Source organism: Chiloscyllium plagiosum, chromosome 13 (assembly GCF_004010195.1).
Source record: "Chiloscyllium plagiosum isolate BGI_BamShark_2017 chromosome 13, ASM401019v2, whole genome shotgun sequence".
Lineage (NCBI taxonomy): Eukaryota > Metazoa > Chordata > Chondrichthyes > Orectolobiformes > Hemiscylliidae > Chiloscyllium > Chiloscyllium plagiosum.
Window position 1 is genome coordinate 59,078,714 of NC_057722.1, and position 24,985 is coordinate 59,103,698.

Genomic DNA, 24,985 nt, shown 5'->3' on the forward strand with positions numbered 1-24,985 from the left:
GTGTCCAAGAATGAGACAGATAGTCGAGAGTAGTCCATGGTGAGTTTGATGGTGGGATGAAACTTGTTGATGTCACTGTGTAGTTTAATCTGTGACTCCTTGCCATGGGTCCAGAGGAAGAAAATGTCATCAATGTACCTGGTGTACAATGTTGGTTGGAGATCCTGCATAGAGAAGAAATCTTGTTCGAACCTGTGCATAAAAATGTTGGCATATTGGGGTGCAAATTTGGTCCCCATGGCTGTTTTGTGTGTCTGGATGAAGAATTGGTTGTCAAAGGTGAAGACGTTATGATCGAGGATAAAGCGGATGAGTTGTAGGATGGTGTTTGGAGACTGGCAGTTGTTGGTATTGAGTACTGAGGCTGTTACCGCGATGCCATCCTTGTGGGGGATGCTGGTGTAGAGTGCGGAAATATCCATTGTGACGAGGAATGTTCCCGGTTCGACTGGTCCGTGGGTGCTGAGTTTCTGTAAGAAATCCGTAGTGTCGCGATAGAAGCTGGAGATCCCCTGTACAATAGGTTTCAAGATGCCTTCCACATAGCCAGAGAGATTCTCACATAGGGTCCCATTGCCCGACACGATGGGACGTCCCAGTGTGTTGGCTCATTGTTGACTTGCTTTCAAATTTAATGCAATTAGCTCACTTTGAAATGCACTACCAAATCCAAATGTTGTTAACAGCAGTAGTCCTGGTACAGAGTCCAGTGGAAATCCACTCTGTACTTTCCTTCAGTTGGTGAACTGCCATTTAAATAGGAAGGTAAGAGCTAGGATCAGGAGTGGGCCATTTAACCCCTCAAACCTGCTCTGCTATTCTGGTAGATAATGGTTTATCCTCTGTCTCAATACAATATTTTGGCACTATTCCCATATCTCTTGATATCTTTAATATCTGTAAGCAAACAACCTCTGCCTTTGATTGACTTAATGACTGAGCCTCCACAGCCGTCTGGATCAGATAATTCCAAAGATTTATTACTCTCTCAGTGAAGAAATTCCTCCTTATTTCAGTCCTAAATAGCCTGCCTCTTATTGTGAGACAGTATCCTTGTGATTCTAGATACCTCACTCAGAGCAAACATCCATTCTTAAGACTATAAGGCATAAGAACAGAAATAGGCTATTCTGCCCATCAAGTCTACTCTGCCATTGAATAAGACCATGGCTGATTTGATAATCCGAAAATCCACTTTCTGGTCATATACCCATAACCCTTGATTCCCTTAATGATTAAACGTCTTTTTTCTTCAGCCTTAAATCGACTTAACAACACAACAGCTACAGCTCTCTGTAATAAAGAACTCCACACATTCGCTACTCTTTAGAAGAGAAATTCCTCCTCACTTCTGCCTTAAGTGGGTGACCCCATATTCTGAGATTAAGTTCTTTGGCCGTCAACTCTCCCACAAGGGGATACAACCTCTCAGCATCTACTCTTGCAGGCACCTTAAGGATTTTAGATACCTTCAATAAGGTCACGTCTCGTTCTCTGAAACTTAAGTGTATACAAGGTCAACCCAGTGAATACTCTCTCATAATAAAATTCCTCCATACATGGTACCACTCTAGTGAACCTTCCGTTGACAGCCTCTCGTCCAGTGTATCTTTCTTTAGGTATAGGTTCAATATTTTTGATGTACATTGACTAGTGCTTTGTGTAGTTTTAGCAAAATTTCCCTATTTTTATATACTATTCCATTTGAAATAAAGACCTTCTCGATTGCCTGCTGAACTTGATTGCCAGCCTTTTGTGATTTATGGACAAGGACTCCCAAAATCCCTCTGTACTACTGCTTTCTCTCATCTCTCTCTTTAAGTAATATTCAGCTCTTCTATTCTTTCTGCCAAAGGGCAAACTCTTTAGCCTATTGACTATGGCATATTTGACATCCCAATTCTAACACCAAATAGCTATACTACTTCTCCTGTTGTTCATTGTTAACCGAAAGCAACCAGACTGTTCTCATTTGCCTTTGTATTCATGAGGACCCCTACACCCATGTTCTGCCTCACTCAAAAGGTCATGCTACTTGGACTCGCCTGAGGAAATTTCACTCCAACCGAATGAAGCAAATTAGAGAACAATGCTTTCTAATAGCCTGCACCACCAGTTTTACCATAGTTTCTTCTGCTGATTGCATCTTTAGAACTTGCCCAAATTCACTGCATTGTTCAGATGTACTTTATGTACAATCACATTTATCATTCATCAGCTTCATAATGATTAAGAGACCAAATATCGATTATATATTCAGGCACAAACACCTAGTTTTCCTTCTTTTCTGTTTTCCATAGCATTCTAGACACCGGTGGTATTTCAAGGTAATTCTTGCTAATTATTCCCTGACTCTGCTCCAAATGTAATGTTGCAGTCCACCAGATCTTTTGCTTCTCTGGTGGATCCATACTTTATCTATTAATTTTGTTCCACCCAAAGTTTAATTATTGATCTTTCAAGCCCAAACAAACTTAATTTACTCTTTTGAACCCGATAAAAATGTTATATGTTCCAATGAGATCATCATTCATTCTCCTAAACTCCAGAAAATCCAGGACCTATCTCTCCTTTAAGATTAATCCTGTAATCTCATGGGTCAGTGGAATGTTCGAGATTCCTACATGATATAGTGAGGAAGATAATTTTGTGGCAAGATCTTTTGCCTTTGTAAATGTTTGTAATCTCTTGTGAGATGGGTGACCAGCGATGAAGATTTGGTCAGCATTGAAAATTCTTCTGAAACGTTCAGTTAGAAACTGTGTTAATTGATAGGATAGACAAAAACTGATCTTAACTCATTCTTGGTATTCATAACCATGTGCTTGTCTTTTTCAGGTACGATACAGGCTACTCGCGCACTAATGATCATTGGAATCCTATTGGGAACCCTAGGGATCCTGATCGCTGCAATGGGAATGAAATGCACTACATGTTTTGCCGATGATAAAAAGAGAAAGGGACAAGTGGCTACTGTTGGGGGAATCATGTTCATTATCTCAGGTACAAATGAGGCGAAAGTGCTTTTCACTTACAAAAATGTCCAAAGGCACAAAAATGTAACTTTTCAATTAGGGGAGGGAAGAGTGGAGAAAATCCATTGGCTTGGTTTGCACATTGTGTCTATTTTTATTTTTAAGGAGCTATTTGAGTATTTAAGCATGCTATCGGATTGGTGCCAAAATAGTCAATTCAAGATGCAAGCAATTATCTCAATTTGGAGACTGTGGAAATGTGAAATGAAAATGCATTCATTTTTCAGCCAAAGAGTCAATGATCTAAATGTAAGGTAGCGTCGCTATAGTTTTATCCAACCATAGGGCTATCTTTTCTGTTAGAGAGACATATATAACTGATGATGGTTTAATCTGAGATTCACTGTACTTCTGGCAAGGGGAAAGAATGAGACGGAGAGTCCTTCATTGTGACCTCAGCTGGTGCAAGAATTGAACCTGTGCTGCTGGTATCACATGCCAGCTGTCCAACCAATTGATCTAACCAATTCCCTATATGACTAGAGTGGATGAAATTGAATAGCTAAGTCCAGGTAGTTACAAACTGAAGAAAGAAAGTGTTATCCTGCTTTGTGACTTGGACTTGACTGAATCAAGAAAGGACTTGAGAGATTCTGAGGGTGGTTTTCGATTTTGCAGTGACTACAGACGTCTATGTGTGCAGTCAGTCCCATGGAATGCTCAGTAGATCTGAGTTGAAGTATGAGGAGTGGACTGAATCTTTACAGTTTTATGGTCATGGCTGTCTTTCATTTCTAGTCAGTGAATTATGTTGTAAATCTTGTGAAGAATTGAAACTAGAGGAGGATGCGGCAGGCCCGGAACATATGGGCTCAGGAATCCTCTCACAGCCTACCATGCTGGCACCACCATTTTTGGATGTGGATGAGGATGAACCTTTTCAAAGGGTGTGTAAATTGTTGCATGGGCAAAAGCTACATTGTTTATTCATTCAGGCAGTGTGGATGCCAATAACAAGGCCAAAACTTTTTGCCCATCCCCAATTGGCCTTGACAAGGTGGTTGTGAGCTGCAGTTTTGAACTACTTCAATCCAATTAATGTAGACTCATAATGCCATCAGGGTTTTGATCGAGTGGTTCTCAAGGAACAGTGATGCATTTTCAAATCATGAGGATATATGGCTTAGAGGAGAATTACTGTGTATCTGCTGTTCTTCTCCTCCTAGTATTTCAGGCTTTGGAAAGTGCTGTCTAAGGAGCTTTGATGAATTTCTGCAGTGCATCTTGTAGAAGGTACATACTGCTGCTAATGACCATCGGTAGTGCAGAAAATGAATGTTTGCAGAAGTGATGCCAAACAAGCGGGCATGGATCCTGTCAAGTTTCTTGAATATTGTTGGAATGATACTCATCAAAGCAAGCAGGGAGTATTCCATCGCAGTCCAAGGTCTCTTTGTTCAGCAGTACTCCCTAGGATCTTATCATTAAGTGTATAAGTCCTGCTCTGATTTGCTTTCCCAAAATGCAGCACCTCACATTTATCTACCATTGGCCCAAGATCCGGTTGTAATCCGAGGTAACCTTTTTCACTGTCTACTACACCTCCAATTTTGGTGTCATCTGCAAACTTACTAATTATACCATTTATGCTCACATCCAATCATTTATATAAATGATGAAAAGGAGTGGACCCAGCACTGATCCTTGTGGCACTCCATTGGTCACAGGCCTCCAGTCTGAAAAACAACCCTCCACCACCACCCTCTGTCTTCTACCTTTGAGCCAGTTGTGTATCCAAATGGCTAGTTCTCCCTGTATTGCTTGAGATCTAACCTTGCTAACCAGTCTCCCAAGGGAAACCTTGCCGATCACCTTAAAGAAGTCCATATAGATCACGTCTACTATTCTGCCCTCATCAGTTCTTTCTGTTACCTCTTCAAAAAACCCATTCATGTTTGTGAGACATGATTTCCCACGCTCAGAGCCATGTTGACTATCCCTAACCAGTCCTTGCCTTTCCAAATGTATGTATATCCTGTCCCTCAGGATTCCCTCTAACAACTTGCCTACCATCGACATCAGGTTCACTGGTCTGTAGTTCCCTGGCTTGTACTTATCACTTTTCTTAAATAATGGCACCACGTTAGCCAACCTCCAGTCTTCTGGCACATCAATGATACAAATATCTCAGCAAGCAGCCCAGCAATCACTTCTGTAGCTTCCCGCAGAATTCAAGGGTACACCTGATCAGGTCCTGGGGATTTATCCACTTTTACGTGTTTCAAGACATCCAGCACTTCCTCCTCTGTAATATGAATATTTTTCAAGATGTCACCATCAATTTCTCTACATTTTATATCTTCCATGTCCTTTTCCACGGTAAACACTGATGCAACATATTCGTTTAGTATCTCCCCCATCTCCTGCGGCACCAGACAAAGGTCACCTTACTTGGTCTTTGAGGGGCCCTATTCTCTCCCTGGTTAGCTTTTTGTCCTTAATGTATTTGTAAAAATCCTTTGGATTCTTCTTAACTCTATTTGCCAAAGCTATCTCATGTCCCATTTTTGCCCTCCTGATTTCCCTCTTAAGTATACTCCTATTGCCTTTATATTATTCAAAGGATTCACTCGATCTATCCTGTCTATACCTGACATATGCTTCCTTCTTTTTCTTAACCTAAACCCTCAATATCATTAGTCATCCAGCATTCCCTATACCTACCAGCCTTTCCTTTCACCTTAACAGGAATATACTGTCTCTGAACTCTCGTTTTCTCACTGCTGAAGAATTCCCATTTTCCAGCCATCCCTTTACCTGCGAACATCTGCCCCCAGTCAGCTTTTGAAAGTTCTTGCTTAGTACCATCAAAATTAGCCTTCCTCCAATTTAAAACTTTAACTTTTTGATCTGGTCTATCCTTTTCCATCACTGTTTTAAAACCAATAGAATTATGGTCGCTGGCCCCAAAGTGCTCCCCCACTGCCACCTCAGTCACCTGCCCCGCCTTATTTCCCAAGAGTAGGTCAAGTTTTGTGCCTTCTCTAGTAGGTACATCCATATATTGAATCAGAAAATTGTCTTGTACATGCTTAATAAATTCCTCTCCATCTAAACCCTTAACACTATGGCAGTTCCAGACTATGTTTGGAAAAGTTAAAATCCCTTACCATAACCATCCTATTATTCTTACAGATGACTGAGATCTCCTTACAAATTTTTTTCTCAATTTCCCCCTGACTATTAGGAGGTCTATAATATAATCCCAATAAGGTGATCATCTCTTTCTTATTTCGCAGTTCCACCAAAATAACTTGCCTGAATGTTTTTCTGGAAATATCGTCCCTCAGCACAGCTGTAATGCTATCCTTTATCAAAAACACCACTCCCCCTCCTCTCTTGCCTTCCTTTCAATCCTTCCTGGAGCATTTGTTTCCTGGAACATTAAGCTGCTAGTCCTGTCCATCTGAGCCATGTTTCTGTAATTGCTATGATATCCCAGTCCCATGTTCTTAACCATGCCCCGAATTCATCTGCCTTCCCTATTCAGCCCCTTGCATTGAAATAAATGGAGTTTAATTTATCTACCTTGTTCTCTGCTTTGTCCCTGCCTGCCCTGACTGGTTGACTCACTTCTTTTCTCAACTGTACCAGTCTCAGATTGATCTCTCTACTCACTATCTCTCTGGGTCCCACCCCCCACCTTACTAGTTTAAATCTTCCCGAGCAGCTCTAGCAAATTTCCATGCCAGCATATTAGTCCCCTTCCAATTTAGGTGCAATCTGTCCTTCTTATACAGGTCACTTCTACCCCAAAAGAGATTCCAATGATCCAAGAATGTGATTCCTTCACCTGTACACCAGTTCCTCAGCCATGTATTCAACTGCTCTATCCTCCTATTCCTACCCTCACTAGCTTGTAGCACCGGGAGTAATCCAGATACTACCACTCTCAAGGATGTCCTTTTAAAGTTCCTGCCTAACTCTGTATGTTCTCCCTTCAGAATCTCATCCTTTTCCCTTCGTATGTCATTGGTTCCAATGTGGACAATGACTTCCTGCCGGCCCCTCTCCCCCTAGAGAACATTCTGCACCCTCTCTGAGACATCCTTGATCCTGGCACCAGGGAGGCAGCACACCATTCTGATTTTCGCTGCTGACCACAGAAATGTCTGTCGGTGCCTCGGACTAGAGAGTTCCCCAACACAATTGATCTCTTGGAACCTGACGTACCTTTCATTCCATTAGAGCCAGTCTCAATACCAGAAACTTAGCTGTTCGTGTTATATTCCACTGAGAATCCATCACCCCCTACATTTTCCAAAACAGCATACTTGTTTGAAATGAGGATAGCCTCAAAAGACTCCTGCACTACCTGCCTACCTCTCTTACCTTTCCTGGAGTTAACCCAGCTACATGATTGTATCTGTGACTTTTTTGCCTTCCTATAACTGCTTTCCATCACATCCCCTTGCTATTGTAAATTCCTCATTACCTCTAACTGTTGCTCCAACCGATCCATTCGATCTGAATGGATTCACAATCAACTGCATTTATTGCAGATATAATCCTCAGTAACACATAAACACTCCCTTAACTCCTACACCCGACAAGAAGAGCATATCACTCTACTGAGGGCCATTTTAGCTTCTTCCAATCTGCAGACCCAGAAAATAGCACTATTGTATTCCTCTACAAAACACTGCTCCAGGCTAACTAAATACTTATGCTTATATTTTTAATTTTAATCAAGAGACATATCTCAATAAAACATATAATCAAGAAAGAACCCACTCTACACATTAGTGCAGACTCACAGCAAGGCCACACTTAAAACTATTTACTCATCTATTTTTGTGCTGTGATATCTCCTAAATAGGTTCCTCAAAGATCAGTTGTTCACTTCCTAAGTAGGTTTTGAAGCCTTAACTCCAGAACGTTAGCTGGGCTTCTGGATTACTTAAGTAGTGACTTGGTGTGACATTGCATTTGTTTGATAATAGTCCTGTGAAGCATTTTGGGATATTTTGCTGTGTTAACTGAGCTAAATAAATGGAATATCTTTGTTGTAATTCGGGCATTTCTGCTATTTTTTTTGTCAGCCAATGTTAATACTGCATGGAACGGACCAGATCTAAGACCTGTTACAGGCCTGTTCGAGTTCCTTTGCACTTTGACGCACGTATTTTCTTTTAACAGAAGATGGCTAAAGGCTAACTTTGTTTCTTGATCTCATTCTCAGGTCTTGCAACATTGGTTGCTACAGCCTGGTATGGGAACAACATTACCAGAGAGTTCTACAGCCCCTTAACACCAACCAACAACAGGTAAGTAAGCTATCTGGACCCAAATAAAGCATGAAAGAAATGTCCATTGGAAAGCCTGTTTCAGAATGTTCCAAATTACTGAGGTAATTGTAGTGATTGTAACAAGGTCAGTTAGATGGACTTCACAGTATATTAATTCCCTGATTGGTACTGTTAACATGATCCAATCAGGGAGCCCTGGCTGACAGATATAAACAGGTGTGTCAGAAGTTCTGTTCATTCTGCAAGCTGACTCTGAGGAAGCAGGAGCAAGGACAAGGACTCTGCAAGTGTAAATAAAGGGTGGCTTGGTGACGGGATACCAGCCGTTGAAGAGTTATTTCAATAACAATTTTGTCGGTTTTGATTATTGGATGAATATAGGCCAGAAGATTCACACAATCCCCCCTCCCAACCCCACTCTTCAAATAACATTGGATCTTCTACTTTGAATGAGAGGGCGGGAGTGACCTTCACTTATTATCTTATGTGAGCAATGGCAAATGTGACAGTGTAGCACTCTCTCAGAACAGATGTCACAGTTTAGATTATGTGCTTGAGGATTTAAACCCACCATGTTCTGACCCAAAGACAAATTGTCTACTTCCTGGACTACGGTCTGCCTGCCAGCCAAAAGTGGCTGATTACATAGTAGATCATTTAATTCCATTTGAAATGCAAGATTGTGCGTTTAGTTGAGGAGCTTTCTCCTTTGTTGGTCACTGGGGAGAAAATTGTTTGAGGCAGATGGAGTCTCTGGCTCTTGCAGAAAGCACATCAGACACTACTCTCCTTCCAAATGTCAATCCAGTGAGTGAGGACAGTGTCTGGTTCCATGGTGCAGCACCAACTTGAATTGTATTCTAACAATCTATTTCAAATAAGTCATCCTTGGTAGAGCTGTACCCCTACACAGATTAGGTCCTACGGAAAACTGGTGACCTAAAATGATGATGTCATGCCTTGCTAGAGTACGTAATAAATGAGGTGAGGGGGTTTGTGGTGCAGTGATTGTTTCCTTACTTCTGGATTAGGAGGTCTGGGTTCAGATTCCACCACCTTGGAGGTATGTTATAACACATCTGAAGAGGTTGAGTAAAATAACAACAATTAATGAGGCTCAGTGCATCTCTGGGATTAATACTGTAAGAATGTCAATAGTTAAAGCAACTTTAGATTGTGGTTTTCACGTACAAAATAAGAGGAAATTCCCAGCGATTGTGGTTGAGATGAGGAAGTTGAATTGGAATCGGTATATTGCTTGTAAATGTCATGTTCTGTGTACTTTTCCTTCTCTTTTTCATTTTCCTCCTCACTTATATTCTCCCCTTAAAAAGGTCAGCTTGATTGAGAGAACTGAAAGTTCTTCAGGGACAAGAACCTGCCAGGACCAGTAATTGGTTCAACTGGAGTCACTTGAGAATCTCTTTCAAAGGTGCAATGGGGAAACGACCCTTAGAGCAAGCTTTGAGCCATACTTCGCTAAGAAGTTAAAACTTTTGAAAATATCTCATGGCTTGTATGTTTGATGTGTAATAAACATTGTAAATATTGAGGCAAAAGTGAGGACTGCAGATGCTGGAAACCAGAGTTTAGATTAGAGTGGTGCTGGAAAAGCGCAGCAGGTCAGGCAGCATCCGAGGAGCAGGAAAATCAATGTTTCGGGCAAAATCCCTTCATCAGGAATGGAGGTCTTGATGCAATTGTAAATGTAGTAGTAATATACAGTTTTGGAAGAGACTGATTTATTTTGAAGGTCATGTAATAATTACATTGTGGTCCAGCAGGACAAAATTTGCTCGATCCCAAAGAGAATAACATTTTAAACTTTATAAAATGAATTTGCAAGTCAGCTCTGGGAAAAATCATTATCATCGGAATTGCAGCAAGGTACAGTTAACAGTCAAACTTCAGTTTGAATCCAAACCAGGCAAATTGACTCTGATTGTCCAAGACATTGTCATGTTCTCACAAGGGGTCACTTGACCCGAAATGTTAACTCTGAATTTTCTTCACAAATGCTGCCAGACCTGCTGAGCTTTTCCAGCAATCTCTATTTTTGTTTCATTGTCATGTGGAATGCACTATATATTAGCTATTCCCCAAGTTGTTGTTCAGTTGAAAAGATACATGTGTGGATATGTACTTTCTATTTGTAATGGATAAGTCCTCCTGTTTTCAATATTTGTGTGATTAACTACCCAATCTGCAGAATGCCACTCCTGCCACTAACAGGATACTGCCATCAAGCCAAAAATATGATGTGCCTGTCACATAAATGAGTAATGTGGTATATGGGTTTCATTGCCTGGTAAGTAGGACGTAGGTCCCAAAGTCTAACAGATCATATCAAACAACATGTTCCTTTATTACCTGTTTCTCTCTGCACCTTCCCAAAGCATCATTTATTGAAATAGTTCACTTTTGATCTGAGATACGCTAGGGGAAAGACTTAATCCATGGTAGTGACAGAAAATTAGCTGATTAGTGAATCAGAAGTGAATCTATTTTCATTAAAGTCAATGGGAAATTGAGTGCAGTGTCTAACAATGATCCCCATCTGTCTGCTGTATGAAACTGGCACAGATCAATTTCACCTTGTGTATCAAAACCACCACTTTTGCAGTTGCATCACATGAGTTTGGATTTATTCTTTTGGCGCAAGGCCCTTCCTCTTTCTCTTTCCAATCTCAAAGACTTTCCTTCCTCTTTAATGGGGGAATAATAAATGTCTCAGTTCCTCCACTGTGGAGGGGTTTCTGTGACTCACAAACTACAGTACAACCACACATTTAATATGAACAGCAAGCTTTGGAAACCATCGGCAGCATCTGTGAAGAGAGAACAGAGGGGCTAAAGAAGAGCCGTGTTGGACTTGAAACATCAATTCTGTTTCTCTCTCCACAGTTGCTAATAGACCTGCTGAATTTCTCTAGTGTTTTCAGTATTCATGTCAGACTTCAGATTTCCAGCATCTGCAGTGTTTTCGTTTGGTCATGATTTGCTAATTGCTTTTCACTTGAAGGCACCCAAAGGAATGTGGAATTAAGCTAGACCTGGATACATTTATCTTATGTAATTCCTGCACATCAGCAAAAATAATTGATGATTTATGCAGTTCAGCAAGTGGAGGCTGTGCTACTGGGAATTATTATGAACTTTGCTATAGTCAATTTTGAACTATTGACATGGTTTTAAAGGAGCTGGAGTTGTAAAATGTGTGCTAATGCCTATTCAGCTGTACTGTGTCGCCACAGCAGATAGCATTCAGATTTAATGTCTGGATAAGGTAAACTTTTATGCTGAAACATTTTTGGTTGTTTTGTGAATGTGCAAGGGCTGATTTTCACTTGGGCTCACATCTGCTCATAGGTTAATGGTTTGTACAAGATGGAGCAAAGCAGGAAACATTCTTTGAAGAGTGAATGTTTGTGTGTGTTTGCAAATATGCGTGGGGGTGAAGTGAAGTATGAGGGCCCAAATTAATCCCGTAAGCATTGCTAGCTGTAAGGGTATGATTCATATATGCTGTTATTACATTCAATATTGAAAAGAATTTCTTCCATATTCTCTGCTTTCTTTTCACTTACTCCCTCTTGTTACAAGTCTGTGGCAAGGAGTGCACTGGAAATTAAGTTCCACCACTCTGAGTTCTACCAAAATATTTGATTTTATTTTAATCACTAAAACAGCCAATTTGTTTCTCTTAATTACTGTGCTTAAAAAGAAACAAACCTTTCATCAAGTTTCCCCCGTAAAATAACCTTGTTTGAAAGGTTTAAAACATAGATGTGTTTCTATGTTAAACTGATTATCAATGAAGCTACTATGTAGAGTTAAAATTTGTCCCCTTAATGCCAAATCCATGTATATTAATAAACAAATGGAATGAGATGACAGAGCTCTACCCAGAGAAATAATGAATGGAAAATTAGACAACTGGAATTACCACATAAGCTCAGTCACTACTAGAGTAGGTCACGCTGATACTCAGTAACAGCAATCTGTGCTATCTACAAGATGCACTTCAGGAATTCACCAAAAATGCTTAGACAGTACCTTCGAAATCTAGAAGCACTTCCATCTAGAAGGAGAAGGAGAAACAGATACATGGGAGCACCTGCAAGTTCTCCTCCAAGCCGCTTACCATTCTGACTTGGAAATATATCAGCATTCCTTCACTTTCACTGGGTCAAAATCCTAACAGCATTATTGGTCAACCCACAGCAGGTTCAATAAGGCAGCCCAGCATCACCTTCTTCAAGGCAAGTAGGAACTGGCAATAAATGTAGTAATGCCTACATCCCACGATGAATAAAAACAATTCCTTCCCTAAAGGATTTTTAGTGAGCCAGTGTATTGATAATGGATACATGGTCACCATTAGGTTAACTTGCAATTGCAGATTTTCATTGAAGTCAAATTTGACCATCTACCATGATGGCGTTTGAACCCATAACCCCACAACATTAGTTTGAGACTCTGGATTACTTCCACAATTAAACAGTTCTCACGTCTAGCAAAATAGAAAGCAAAATGCAGAGACTGTTGCAAGGCTACACTTGGCCTCTTCAAATACTCAGTTTGTTTGTCTAGCAATTTTAAGCTATTAAGCATTCTCTCATCACTCTTCTAAAACAATTTTCTCTTAAAGCCACTTAGCTTATCAAAAAAATGCAGAAAATACCCAGTTCTTTTGAACTCTTGATTTTTGCATTCCAAAAAGTTGCATGAATAATAACTGGTAATCCAGGAATAGGCCAAGTCTTTAGTTTTCACATTGTTATAATCCACAGATATGTGTTGCCAACACTAAACCCTAATATCAATCCTAACCTGAACTGAGCTGTCTATATCACAGAAAGATTCAGTCTAGATGGAGGCCATTCAGTCTACTGTCTCTGCAAATGTGGTTTACTGAGTGCCATTTCCCACTTTTACTCACAAATTGTTCATTCCAGCTCTTAACCATTCACTGTGTAAAAAATGTTACTCCTCTTGTTACCTTTTTGCTAACTCCCTTAAATCTACAATGTCTGGCTCTTGATCCTCCCATCAATGAGAACAGTTTCTCCCTATTCACTCTGTCCAGACCCCTCAAGGTTTTGAACACATGACCAAACCTCCTGTCAAACCTGCCTTAAATGGTAGATAATCCCAGCTCCTTCATTCTATCCAGGTAAGTGGAGTTCCCATTGCAGGAAGCACTGTAAAGTGCCTTTTTTGAAAGCCACTCTGATGAATCTTTTCTGAATCCAAAACTAAAGTGGGATTTGCGACAAAGGTCGGCAGCACGATGGCTCAGTGGTTAGCATTGCTGTCTCACAGTGCCAGGGACCCACATTTGATTCCAGCCTCGGGCAATTGTCTGTGTGGAGTATGTATATTCTCCCAGTGTCTTCGTGTGTTTCCTTCGGGTGCTCCAGTTTCCTCCCACAGTCCAAAGATGTGCAGTTTGGGTGAATTAGCCGTGCTAAATTGCTCATAGTGTTCAGGGATGTGTAGGCTAGGTGCGTTAATCATGGGAAATGTAATAGGGTAGAGGAATGAATCTGGGTGGAATACTCTGGAGGGTTAGTGTGGACTTGTTGGGCCAAATGGCCTGTTTCCACATTGTAAGGATTCTAAATTCTAAAAGCTAACCAAAAATAATGAATAGGAGAATAAAAAGCTTTGAGTTTCCTTGTGATAAAGGCTGATATTCCATGTGCTGCCTTAGCTATTTGTTGTATCTGCCGGTTATCTTTCTATGATCAATGTATAAGGACACGTATATCCTGTATGGCAACGCTCTCCAATCTCTCTCCATTTACCAAATATCAAGTACTTATTTTACCAGAATGTAAACATTTTCCCATATAATTTTCACCTACCATTGTTTTTACATACTCATTTAATCTGGCTATATCCATTTGCGGAGTCTCTTGTCACTATTACTTGATCTCCTCCCTATCAGCACATTTAACTATAGTATCATAAGGGCATTCATCCAATGCATGGATCATAAATAACTGTAATATTTATTGTGTTGCAGTAGCATTTTGAATTTAAAGTGCAAAAGCAATCTTGTCACCACAAAGCTGGCTTTCCAATTCACTTCATTTAATTGTATATTAATATGAGATGAGCACGACAGATGTTTTCCAACTCCTCCAGGATATCTGTTAACTTTAAAAAAACACAGAGAATCGATTAAGCAAATGAGCTTTTGGGCTAACACTTGCTGGGACCTGAGGGGCTGGGAGTGATGAATGGGCATTAGCTCATGTTGAACTCTACACAGATGTAGGATTGTTTGTGTATGTGGTGAATACAATAAGGATCGTGGCTTCATGGGAGTGGTAAAGCAATGGACCATGTAAGGAATGAAATGAAGGTTATAGACACAATACATTTTGTGGACTTACGTGTGGAAATAAAGTGCTGAAAACCAAACCTTTGACTCTGAGATAAGTGTGCCACAAACATGGACAAAAGATCAAGGAGCGTGAACAAAAGTAAAGCCAACTGAATTTGAGGCAAACTCTCTCCACAAGCGAAGGTGGTAGTGATTGCTGGAGGACAGTCATTTCAGTTCCAGGACATTTCTGCAGGAGTTCCTCAGGGTAGTGTCCTTGGCCTAACTGCTTCATTAATGACCTGTCGTAAAGTCAGGAGTGAGAATTTTCAATACTGAGCACAATACTCATCGCTGTTTGCGACTTCTCAGCTACTAGAACCGTCTGTGTCCACATGCAGAATGACCTGGCTAACAACCAGACATGGATTGATAACTGTTTAGAACTGTAAGTGTTTAACAATGAACCGTCTCCATCAAGAGAGAATCTAACCATTGCCTCTTGACATTCAATGACATTTTCATCACAAAATCCCCCTAAACCAACATCCTTGATGTTACCATTGCCCAGAACCTGAATTGGACCAGCCATATTATTAACTGTGACTATATAAGAGCAGGTAAGATGCTACGAATCCTGCAGTATGTAACTCACCTGATCCAAACTGCCTCTGAGTGCAGCTTCAACAACACTCAAGAAGCTTGACACAATCCAGGACAAAAGAATTCACTTGATTGGTATCCCAACCATCACCTTAAGCATTTGTTTTCTCTACCAATGAAACTCAGTAGCAGCAGGATGTGCCATCTATAAGATAAACTGCAGAAATTCACCAAGGCTCCTTACACAGCACCTTCCAAATCCTATAACTACTGTTATCCAAAAGGGCAAGGACAGCAGATTAATGGGAAAATCACTATGTGCAACCTTCCTTGCATGTCACTCACCATCCTAACTTGAAAATATATCACCCTTCCTTCAGTGTCAAAATCCTGGTGTCCCTCCCTAATAGCAGTGGTGGCTGTACCTACATCACAAAAACTGCAACAGATAAATAAGGCAGCTCACCAGAACCTTCTTAAGGGCAATTAGGATTGGGAAATAAATTCTGTACAAGGTAGGGATTTCTGCATTCTGAGAATGATCTAGAAAGACTAAGTGTTGAATAAATGCAAATTGTTGACTTCAAAAATTCTTTTGTGTTAACTGTTCAAAATAGGTAATTCTGGGATGGTTAGATTCTCTTTTTGTTGGAGATAGTCATTGCCTTCCACTGTATGGCATGAATGTTACTTGACATTTGTCAGCCCAAATCTGCATATTTTCTAGGTCTTCCTGCATTTAGACATTGACTGCTTCAGTATCTGAGGACTCACAAATGATAAGCATTCTGCAATCCTCAGTGAACATCCCCAATTTTGATCCTATGATGGAGGCAGGGTCATTACTAAAGCAGCCAAAGATCGGTGGGTCTGGGGCACTATGCTAAAGAACTCCTGCAGAGATGTCCTGGAGTTGAGTTGGCCAACCTCAAACAACCAAAACCACCTTCCTTTGTGCCAGTTTCCAATCAGCAGAGAGCTGTCTTCCAATTTATGTTGACTCAAGTTTCACTAGAACTCCTTGATGCCCCAGTCAAGCAAGTGCTGCCTCAATGTCAAGTCACTCTCACCTCACTTCTGAATTTCAGCTGTTTTGTCCATGTTTGAGCCAAGGCTGTAATGAGATCAGGAACTGAATGCCCCTGGTGGAACCCAAACTGGACACCAATGAGCAAGTCAGTTTAGCAAGTGCTAAATAAAAACTGAAAGAGCTGCGGATGCTACAAATCAAAATCAAAAACAGAAATTGCTGGAAAAGTTCAGCAGGTTTGGTAACATCTGTGGAAAGAAATCAGAGTTAACATTTCAGGACCCTGTTTTTGTTGCTAAGCAGATGCTGTTTGAAAGCACTGTTGATGGACACTGTCCATTATTTTGCTGACAATTGAGAGTAGACTGACAGGATGATAATGACCTGGTTGTATTTGTCCTGCTTTTTGTGTACAGGTCATACCTGGACAATTTTCTACATTGTTGAGTAGATACCAGTGTTGAGGTGTACTAGAACAGCTTCCCTAGGGGTGCAGTTGGTTTTGGAGTACATGTCTTCAGTGATATTGCCAGAATGTTGTCAGAGCCCATAGTGTATGCAGTAACTGCTGCCTCCAGTTGTTTCTTGATATCATGTGGAGTGAATCACATTGGCTAAAAAACTAGAATCTCTGATGCTGGGGATGTCTGGAGGAGGCCAGGATGGATGTTTCACTGAGTATTTCTGCAGTTCTTCAAGCAGAATTGCTAAGTGGATGATCAAACTCTTCAACATTGAAGGCTTCACTCATATGCTCACTTTCTCACATCCAATCCTTTCTATCCCAATTTTCTACTGTGTGTCTGAATTCCACTTTGATTGTTGGAGGATGATCTATTTTGTTGCAAACTTTTAAAATTCAGACCTTTTCTGTAGTGAATGCCAATGAAATCCACAAACAAAGGTCTCTGAATAAACTGATTACTGGTGTACCTTGTAGCTTGGAATATTGAATTGAATTAAGTCCGAAGTTTTGGGAGAACCTATAAAACAAAATTAAAACCCAACAAACATTTTAAAGTTGAGCATTGTTTAACCATGTTATAGAGGTTTATAAAATCATGAGAGACATGGATAGGGTAAAAAGACAAGGTATTTTCCCTGGGGTGGGGAAGTCCAGAACTAGAGGGCATAGATTTAGGGTGAGAGGGACAAGATTTAAAAGGGACCCGGGGGCAACTTTTTCATGCAGAAGTTGGTGCATGTATGGAATGAGCTGCCAGAGTTATTGGTGGAGGCTGGTAAAAATACATTTAAAGAGTATCTGGATGGGCATATGGGTTTAGAGGGATGTGGGCCAAGTGCTGGCAAATGGGAATAGATTAACTTAGGGTATCTGGTCGGCATGGACGAGTTGGACCGAAGGGTCTGTTTCCGTGTTGTACATCTCTATGACTCTAATAAACCAATCTTCAAAGGAGAAATCCATTGTTCCATGCAGACCTTACAAATATTGGTTAAGAGTAAACATGGAAAGTTCTCAGGGACCTTTGGCCCTGGTTTGATCAGAGGCTAAATGTATCAAAATATTGATCTCACTTCTCTTTCCTTTTCAGGTTTGAGTTTGGCCAAGCTCTGTTCATAGGATGGGCTGCTGCTACCCTTTGTCTACTCGGTGGAGCCTTTCTGTGCTGCTCGTGCTCCAAAGGTACTGGGGGATCCTACTCAAAGAATGCCTACCCACGAGCACAAGGTGCTCCTTCTACTGCAAGGAACTACGTGTGAGGCCAGTGGAACTACTGAGAGGATCCCACTCAAACTATTCACTTGCTTTGTGACCCTTTAAGTGAGGGATACATAGTATTAATCTTGATGACATTTCCTAAAAGACGAATAGGAAATTAATTAATTTCTTACATTTACTTGCTTACATTTCAATTTTAGTTCATCTTAAATAAACCAATTGTCAGTTTATTTGTTTTTGAGTACAGACTATAGAATATCTTGCCTGCACATATCATGTATCATATATTCATATCATGTATCAGATCCTGTATGGGTATTTCAGAATGAGGGATTGTAAGGGGGCTTCTCATGCGATGGGGTTAACCGGGTGTTGTTCCAGGATACAGTACAGTGACTCGAATACAGTCAAGCTTTGAATTGCTGCATCACAATATACATCATTCACACACACAATCCTGTTGGTACAGTTTCTGCTAGATGATTGTTCAGCCTTAATGATCACTCTTATGAAAGGAAAGGGGGTGAAAGAGGAATAGGTGGGGACATAGAATAATTACAGTAACAAAATCGGCCTCTCTTTGGCAGACTTGAAGTAACAGTGAAAATGAGGACGTGTGATGGTGAATGCTAGAAATGCCCCTTTGAAACCTCTTGATTTCTATTGAGAAGAAAAGACACATCAAAAAATCACTTCACTCTACATGATTACAATTCCCCCACATTAGCAAAAGAAAGACTTTGCTATTTCTCAATCTTGTGTAAATCATTTTAAGGAGTAGAGCTCAAATTCAAATGTAAACATTATCTTAAATACTGAGCTCCAAAACAGTCTCTTTGAAATCCTCAAACATATCTTTCTAACATCATTTACAAACCTGCTAAAAACAATAAGCTGTCTGTATCAGAGTTGCCAAATGCACTCATCTCTGAAGTGCTTGTGGTGACCTGCCTTCATGTATGTACAAAGGTGGCTGGTTGATGTGTTAGGTGTACCAATGGTCTGGTATAATAACTGTGTATTTCTGTTTTTGTAACTAATATCCAGTGTACATTTGCCGGTTGCAATTGTTATACTCTATTTTATGCTTTAGCAACATCAGCAGTATTCTCGGTAGGAAAGCATCCCTTTAATTTTCTGAGCTTCTCACCTTCTCCAAACACGGTGTAATTGTTAAATAATTGATATTCATCAGCATATAACATCAGTGTCTCAATGAACCCCAACTTGTCTAAACTAATGTATATTTTCACATCATGCATCAACAAGTCCATTCTTCATTCAACAACAGCCATTCCATTCCATCAACAGCCTTTCTTTGGTTGCACTTTGTTAAGTAATTAATGTTCGTCAGTCTGAGCCCCATCCTTTGATACAGAGCAAGACAAGAACTGATTTTCTTTTGTCTTGAGTGGGCAAGTACAGAGAATTTGAACCATCTATGGTTGAACATTCGTGATGAATATTTCCAGAATTGCTGGAAGGTCATATTTCACCAACCCTCCCTCCTGATTCTGGGGTGGAACTGTTGGACTGTCAGCACCTTGAATTCCAAAATGGAATTGAAACTAGGCCTGATTCTGAGTAAATCCTGGAGTGTAAGTGAAGCTGTTGCCTTGGCTGCACTTTGTGGGAAACTGGATGGCCTGGAGTCAGTTTGGTGACCTTTTCAATGAGAGATGTCAATGTGTGGGCTCATTAAACTTGTCTTTGATCTGACTGAAATGGAATATATTCTGGTGGAAGTTCACAATGAACTGTTTCTTAATTGTGTGCAATTATTTGTTGAAATTTCCTGCAGTTGATTTAGCTCGTTTTCCAAATAGGACTAGCTTGTGTCTGAAATTTCAACTCAGCAGTGTTTTTAAGTCCTTCCGTTTCATTTACAAAATAGAAGCACAAATATTTATTAAACTATTCTTTTAAGTTTTTTGCTCCTTACTCAGCCTTTGTGTGTTAACTTAAGTGATACATTTCCACAAGAGACAAATTACCCTCAACCAGCAGAGACTAAGTCAATCTCCTTCAACCTACCATTTCTAAAATGCTAAGCATTTTGTTTCTAAAAAAAAACTGAAAAAAACTACAGATGCTGGAAATCGAAAACAAAAACAAAAGTTGTTGGAAAAGCTTAGTAGGTCTGGTAACATCTGTGGAGAGAAATCAGAGTTAACATTTTGGGTCCAGCGACCCTTCCTCAGAACTGATGATACCTAGGATAAAGTTGGTTTTTATGCAGAAGATAGGGTGGGGGGAGGGGGTAAGGAGTAAATGATAGGTGGAGATAGAGCCCAAAGAGAGACAAAGGGGAGGATAACAATCAACCTGGGAGAATGAATAGCTAATGGAGACAGTTCGTGACTAATAATGGATTGTGTGTGATAGCAGACCATGTAATATCAAGGCCTGGTGTGAGGGGATGGGGGAAATGTGTGAGGAAGGTGCCTCAATCCCTAAAATTGTTAAATTAATTATTGAGTGCAGAAGGCTGTAGAGTACCCAAGTGGAAAATGAAGTGCTGTACTTCCAGCTTGCATTGGATCTCTGCAGTAAACCTGAAACACAGATTTTGGCCAGGGAACAATGTGGCTAAACAAGCATATACTGTACAAAGAAAGTGCCATGCTCTAGGGCATGCAAATAACTATTACAGCCATATTAATGATCTGACAGTGGCTGTTGATTAGAGCAGGGCTTTTGCCCGAAATGTCGATTTCGAAGCTCCTTGGATGCTGCCTGAACTGCTGTGCTCTTCCAGCACCACTAATCCAGATTCTGGTTTCCAGCATCTGCAGTCATTGTTTTTACCCCTGTAACTTGGTCAGTCAGTGCAACTCACACTTATCTTCAATTCCTATATAACCCATATTCTGCCATGTGTGCTGGGTTAAATACATGCTATGTTAAAAATAGCAATTAAAGACATGCTTGTTCCAGTCGATGCAAATCTCAACAATGTGTCCAACAACTCTGAGGAAGTCATGGAGTCTTGCAGCAAGGAAAAAAAGTCCTTTGACCCATCACTTTCATGCCTCTTTCCTTGGTACAATAGTCTGAATCGATGACTTGCTAGATCATCAATCACCTATCTACTCGAGTTTCGTTTTCCAGCACTTGTACCTAGGCCTTTTATGTTACAGCTTTTCAAGTGATCACCTACAATGGTGTGAAGGTTCCTGTCTGTGCAACCCTTTCAGGCAGTGAGTTCTGGATATCCATCAACCTTTCGGTGAATCTTTTCTCCGTTAAGCCCTGATAGACCTCCTGACATTTACCTTAAATCTGTGCTCCTTTTTGATCTGTCTGATAAGCGTAAATGATTCTTCCCATCTACCCTGTTTATGCAACTCATAATTTGAGACACCTCAATCCAGTCCCTCTTCATCCTTCTCTGTTTAAGGAAAACAACACCAGCCTATTTAGTCTCTCTTCACAGCTGTTATACACACCTCTAAAGTCTCATTTAATATTCTTCTGTACGTTGCAATTAGATTTTTGTTAATCACTGTGTGAAATTTTAGAAGCGGTCTTTTAAAATAATTAGAACTCTAGATCTTTGCAGCTGGAACAAAAAAAGTCATACTGAAATCTGAAATATTAATTCCTGTACATAAACCAGCTTTTTTAAAAACGATCAGGATAACAGTGAGATGGTGTAACCTGCTAAGTGCCCAGATTTTCAAAAGATTATTATTGTGGCCTATTTTGTACTAGCTAACGTGTCCCTTTGGACTTGTTATTCGCCTATCTGTTTTGTGTATTATCCAGTGTTGGTTAATTGTGCCTTTCTAACCTTTCTCAGATAATAGGTTTCTGGTTTTGGACCTATCCTTTTATGCATGACATGAATCCAAATATATGCGGTGAATTGATTTTTTTTCTGTACTGAGCGTATTCTATGAATTTTGCAATAAATGGGGTATTATTTATTTTAAACTGAGAAACCGAAATGTTTGAGTCTTTGAAGTATATGTTTAAAAAAGGGGTTGCTCTCTTAGGCCTCTCAACTTCTGCCAAGCAGCTTTGGAGTCATAGAGTCATACAACACAGAAAACAGACCCTTGGGTTCAACCTGTCCATGTCAACTATAATCTCAAACCCAACTAGTCCCACCTGCCTGCGCTTGGCCCATGTCTCTCCAAACATTCATGTCTTTTAAACGTTGTAACTGTGCCCACATGCATCACCTCAGGAGGTTCATTCCACATATGAACCACACTCTATGTTAAAAAAAATGCCCCTCATCTTAAAAATACAGCCCCTAGTCTTGAAATTATCCACCCTAGGAAAAAGACACCCACCATTTACTTTATCTATACCCATGGTTTTTACAAACCTCTCTCAGGTCATCCCTTAACCTCCCACATTCCAGTGAAAACGTTCCAGGTTACCGAGCCTTTCCTTATAACTCAGACCTCCATTCCCAGAAGCATCCTGCTAAATCTCTTCTGAACCTTCTCTAGTTCAATGACATCCTTCCTGTAACAAAGTGACCAGAATTGGACACAGTATTCCAGAAGAGACTTGTACAATGTCCGGTACAACCTTAACGTGATGTCCCAACTCCTATACAGGTAGTCAAAGGTCTGAGCAATGAGGGCAAGTGTGCTAAACACCTTCTTAACCACCCTATTACATATGATATAAACTTCATAGAATTATATCCCTGAACCCTTCGGTCTCTGTTCTACAACATTACCGAAGGCACTAGTTTTAATTTTAGAAGTCCTGTCCTTGTTTGTTTTACCAAATGCAATACCTTTTATTTATCCAAATTAATCTCTATCTGCCACTCCTCGGCTCATTGACCCATCTGATCAAGATCTCTTTGTAATCTAAGATCACCTACTTCACCATCCACTCTACCAGCACCTTTGGTGTCATCCACAAACCTATTAAATATGCCTCCTATATCTTCATCTAAATCATTTATGTAAGTGACAAACAAAAGTGGATGCAGTACAGATCCCTGTGGAACACCACTGGTAACAAGCCTCCAGTTCGAAAAACAATCCTCCAGCATCAGTATCTCCTGCCATTGAGCCAATTTTATATCCGATTGGCAAGCTCCCCCTGAATCTCATGATCTAACTTCACTAAACTGAGTCTTCACTTTTCCTTTTCCTTCAATCAACAGTTACTGCCCAAAGTAGGCGGTCTCGAATCATCTGAATGGAATCAGCTAATTTTGTGTAAGACATACTTGCATTTCCGTAGTGTCATTGTTACGACATGGGGTAAACCCCTCTGCTTATTTTAACTCAGCAACACAGAAAAGATTTATCCCGTGCAGTAATCTGTGAAAATTCGATAGGCCAAGAACTAGTTAAAACAAAGGTAGGAACTTTATTTCTTAAAGTATAACAGAGAACAACTAAGTAACAATTATTTACAATTCCTTCCTCTAACCTATCTTTTACCTTCCCCCTCTACAGTACTAGTAGATAAGTGTAATTAATTTAAAAGGGCCTCTCACTTCATGACCGAATATTAACTCATAGTCAGTGAACTGAGTAGATTCATTTGGGGCATCTCTAATGTCAAACAATACATATGTGATATATTTATCACAATCATTCAGGTAATTCTGACAGTATGCTCTCAACATAGTCTTCAAGGTCTGATGACACCTTTCTAAAGCTCCCTCGGATTCAGAATGATGCACACTGGATTTAAAGTGCTGTATACCTGAGCTATCCATAACATCCTTAAACAGCCGAGCAGTAAAATTTCACCTTGGTCTGACTGAATCTCTCTGGGCAGCCCATAGTGTGTGAAGAAAGCTACTGACTCCTCTACTACCCCTTTTTGCCTTGATACTCTGTAATTGAATTGACTCCAGAAATCTGGTAAACACGTCCATTTTGGATAACAAGTACTGGTTTCCACTTTTAGTTCTCTGGAGGGGACTACACAGTCAATTATAATCCACCTGAAAGATTTCTCAAATGCGGGAATTGGCAACAAAGGGGCTGGGTTTATTACTGCCTGTGGCTTACCTACTATTTTGCATGAATGACATGTACGGCAAAAGTTAACCACATCCTTGTGCATTCCAGCCAATAAAAATGTTCTTGTACCTTAGCCTGAATCTTTTGTACCCCTAGATGACCTCCTACAGGTAGTTCATGTGCTACCCATAACACTTCCGAGAGTGCCTTTCTTTAATGACCAGCATTGTGACTTTACGTGTCCCACTTTATCACGGTGGAAACACCTGAAGCCTCTCACCTCCTTTCCACCTCTAGGGCTTCTGTTTTATCCTGTGGTAAAACCTTACCAGTGCTCTCCACTCTTAGTTTAGTAGTGTAGGATCTCCCCTTCTCCTAACTTCTATCCCTCGCAGGATGAAATTCTGACCAGAAGCTTGTCTTATGTACCAACATGTATTCATCTGCTAATTCTGCTGCCCTTCTCACTTCCAGAACTTTCTGTTCATCCATGTGAATTCTCACTATCTCTGGAAGTGAGTTTTTAAACTCCTCCAGCAGAATAATGTCTCTTAGAGCCTCAAAGGTCTTATCTATTTTCAAGGCGCGCACCCATCAATCAAAATGACTATGTTTAATTCTTTCAAAATCAACATAAGTCTGGCCTGGTTCCTTCTTTGTGTTTCTGAACCACTGTCTACATGCTTCTGGTACCAATTCATAAGCATTTAAAATAGCCTGTTTATCCTCTTAGTAATCTCTTGAAACCTCATCTGACAGTGAGGCAAATACCTCACTAGCTCTCCCTACCAGTTTAGTCTGAGCTAGCTTTACCCATAATTCCTCAGACCACTCCATCTGCCTAGCTGATTTTTCAAATGAAATAAAGAAGGTTTCATCTTTCTCATCAAAATGTGGCAGAGGTTTGACATATTTATATATATCACTACCTTCTATTTTAATTTCCATCCTGTTAACTTGACTTTGCTAACTAAGTCGCAACTTCTCAAGTATTTTTTTATTCAACCAAGAACTTTCCCTCTCTTTTTCCTCTCTCTCTCTTTGCTCTCTCTTTCTCTCTCCCTTCCTTCTCTCACTCTTTGCTCAGCTAAGAATCTCT

General features: G+C 40.2%; 1 protein-coding gene across 1 annotated transcript in view; it reads left to right on the forward strand.

Annotated features, from left to right (window-relative positions):
• LOC122556098 (claudin-1-like) overlaps window positions 1-20,064 on the forward strand; it is a 43,079-nt gene extending 23,015 nt beyond the window's left edge. The window contains exons 3-5 of the mRNA XM_043702559.1: window positions 2,839-3,003; window positions 8,218-8,302; window positions 17,808-20,064. Coding sequence (XP_043558494.1) covers window positions 2,839-3,003; window positions 8,218-8,302; window positions 17,808-17,976 — 419 coding nt within the window. The 3' untranslated portion in view covers window positions 17,977-20,064. The remainder of the gene's footprint in view (window positions 1-2,838; window positions 3,004-8,217; window positions 8,303-17,807) is intronic.
• Window positions 20,065-24,985: the final 4,921 nt, after the last annotated feature.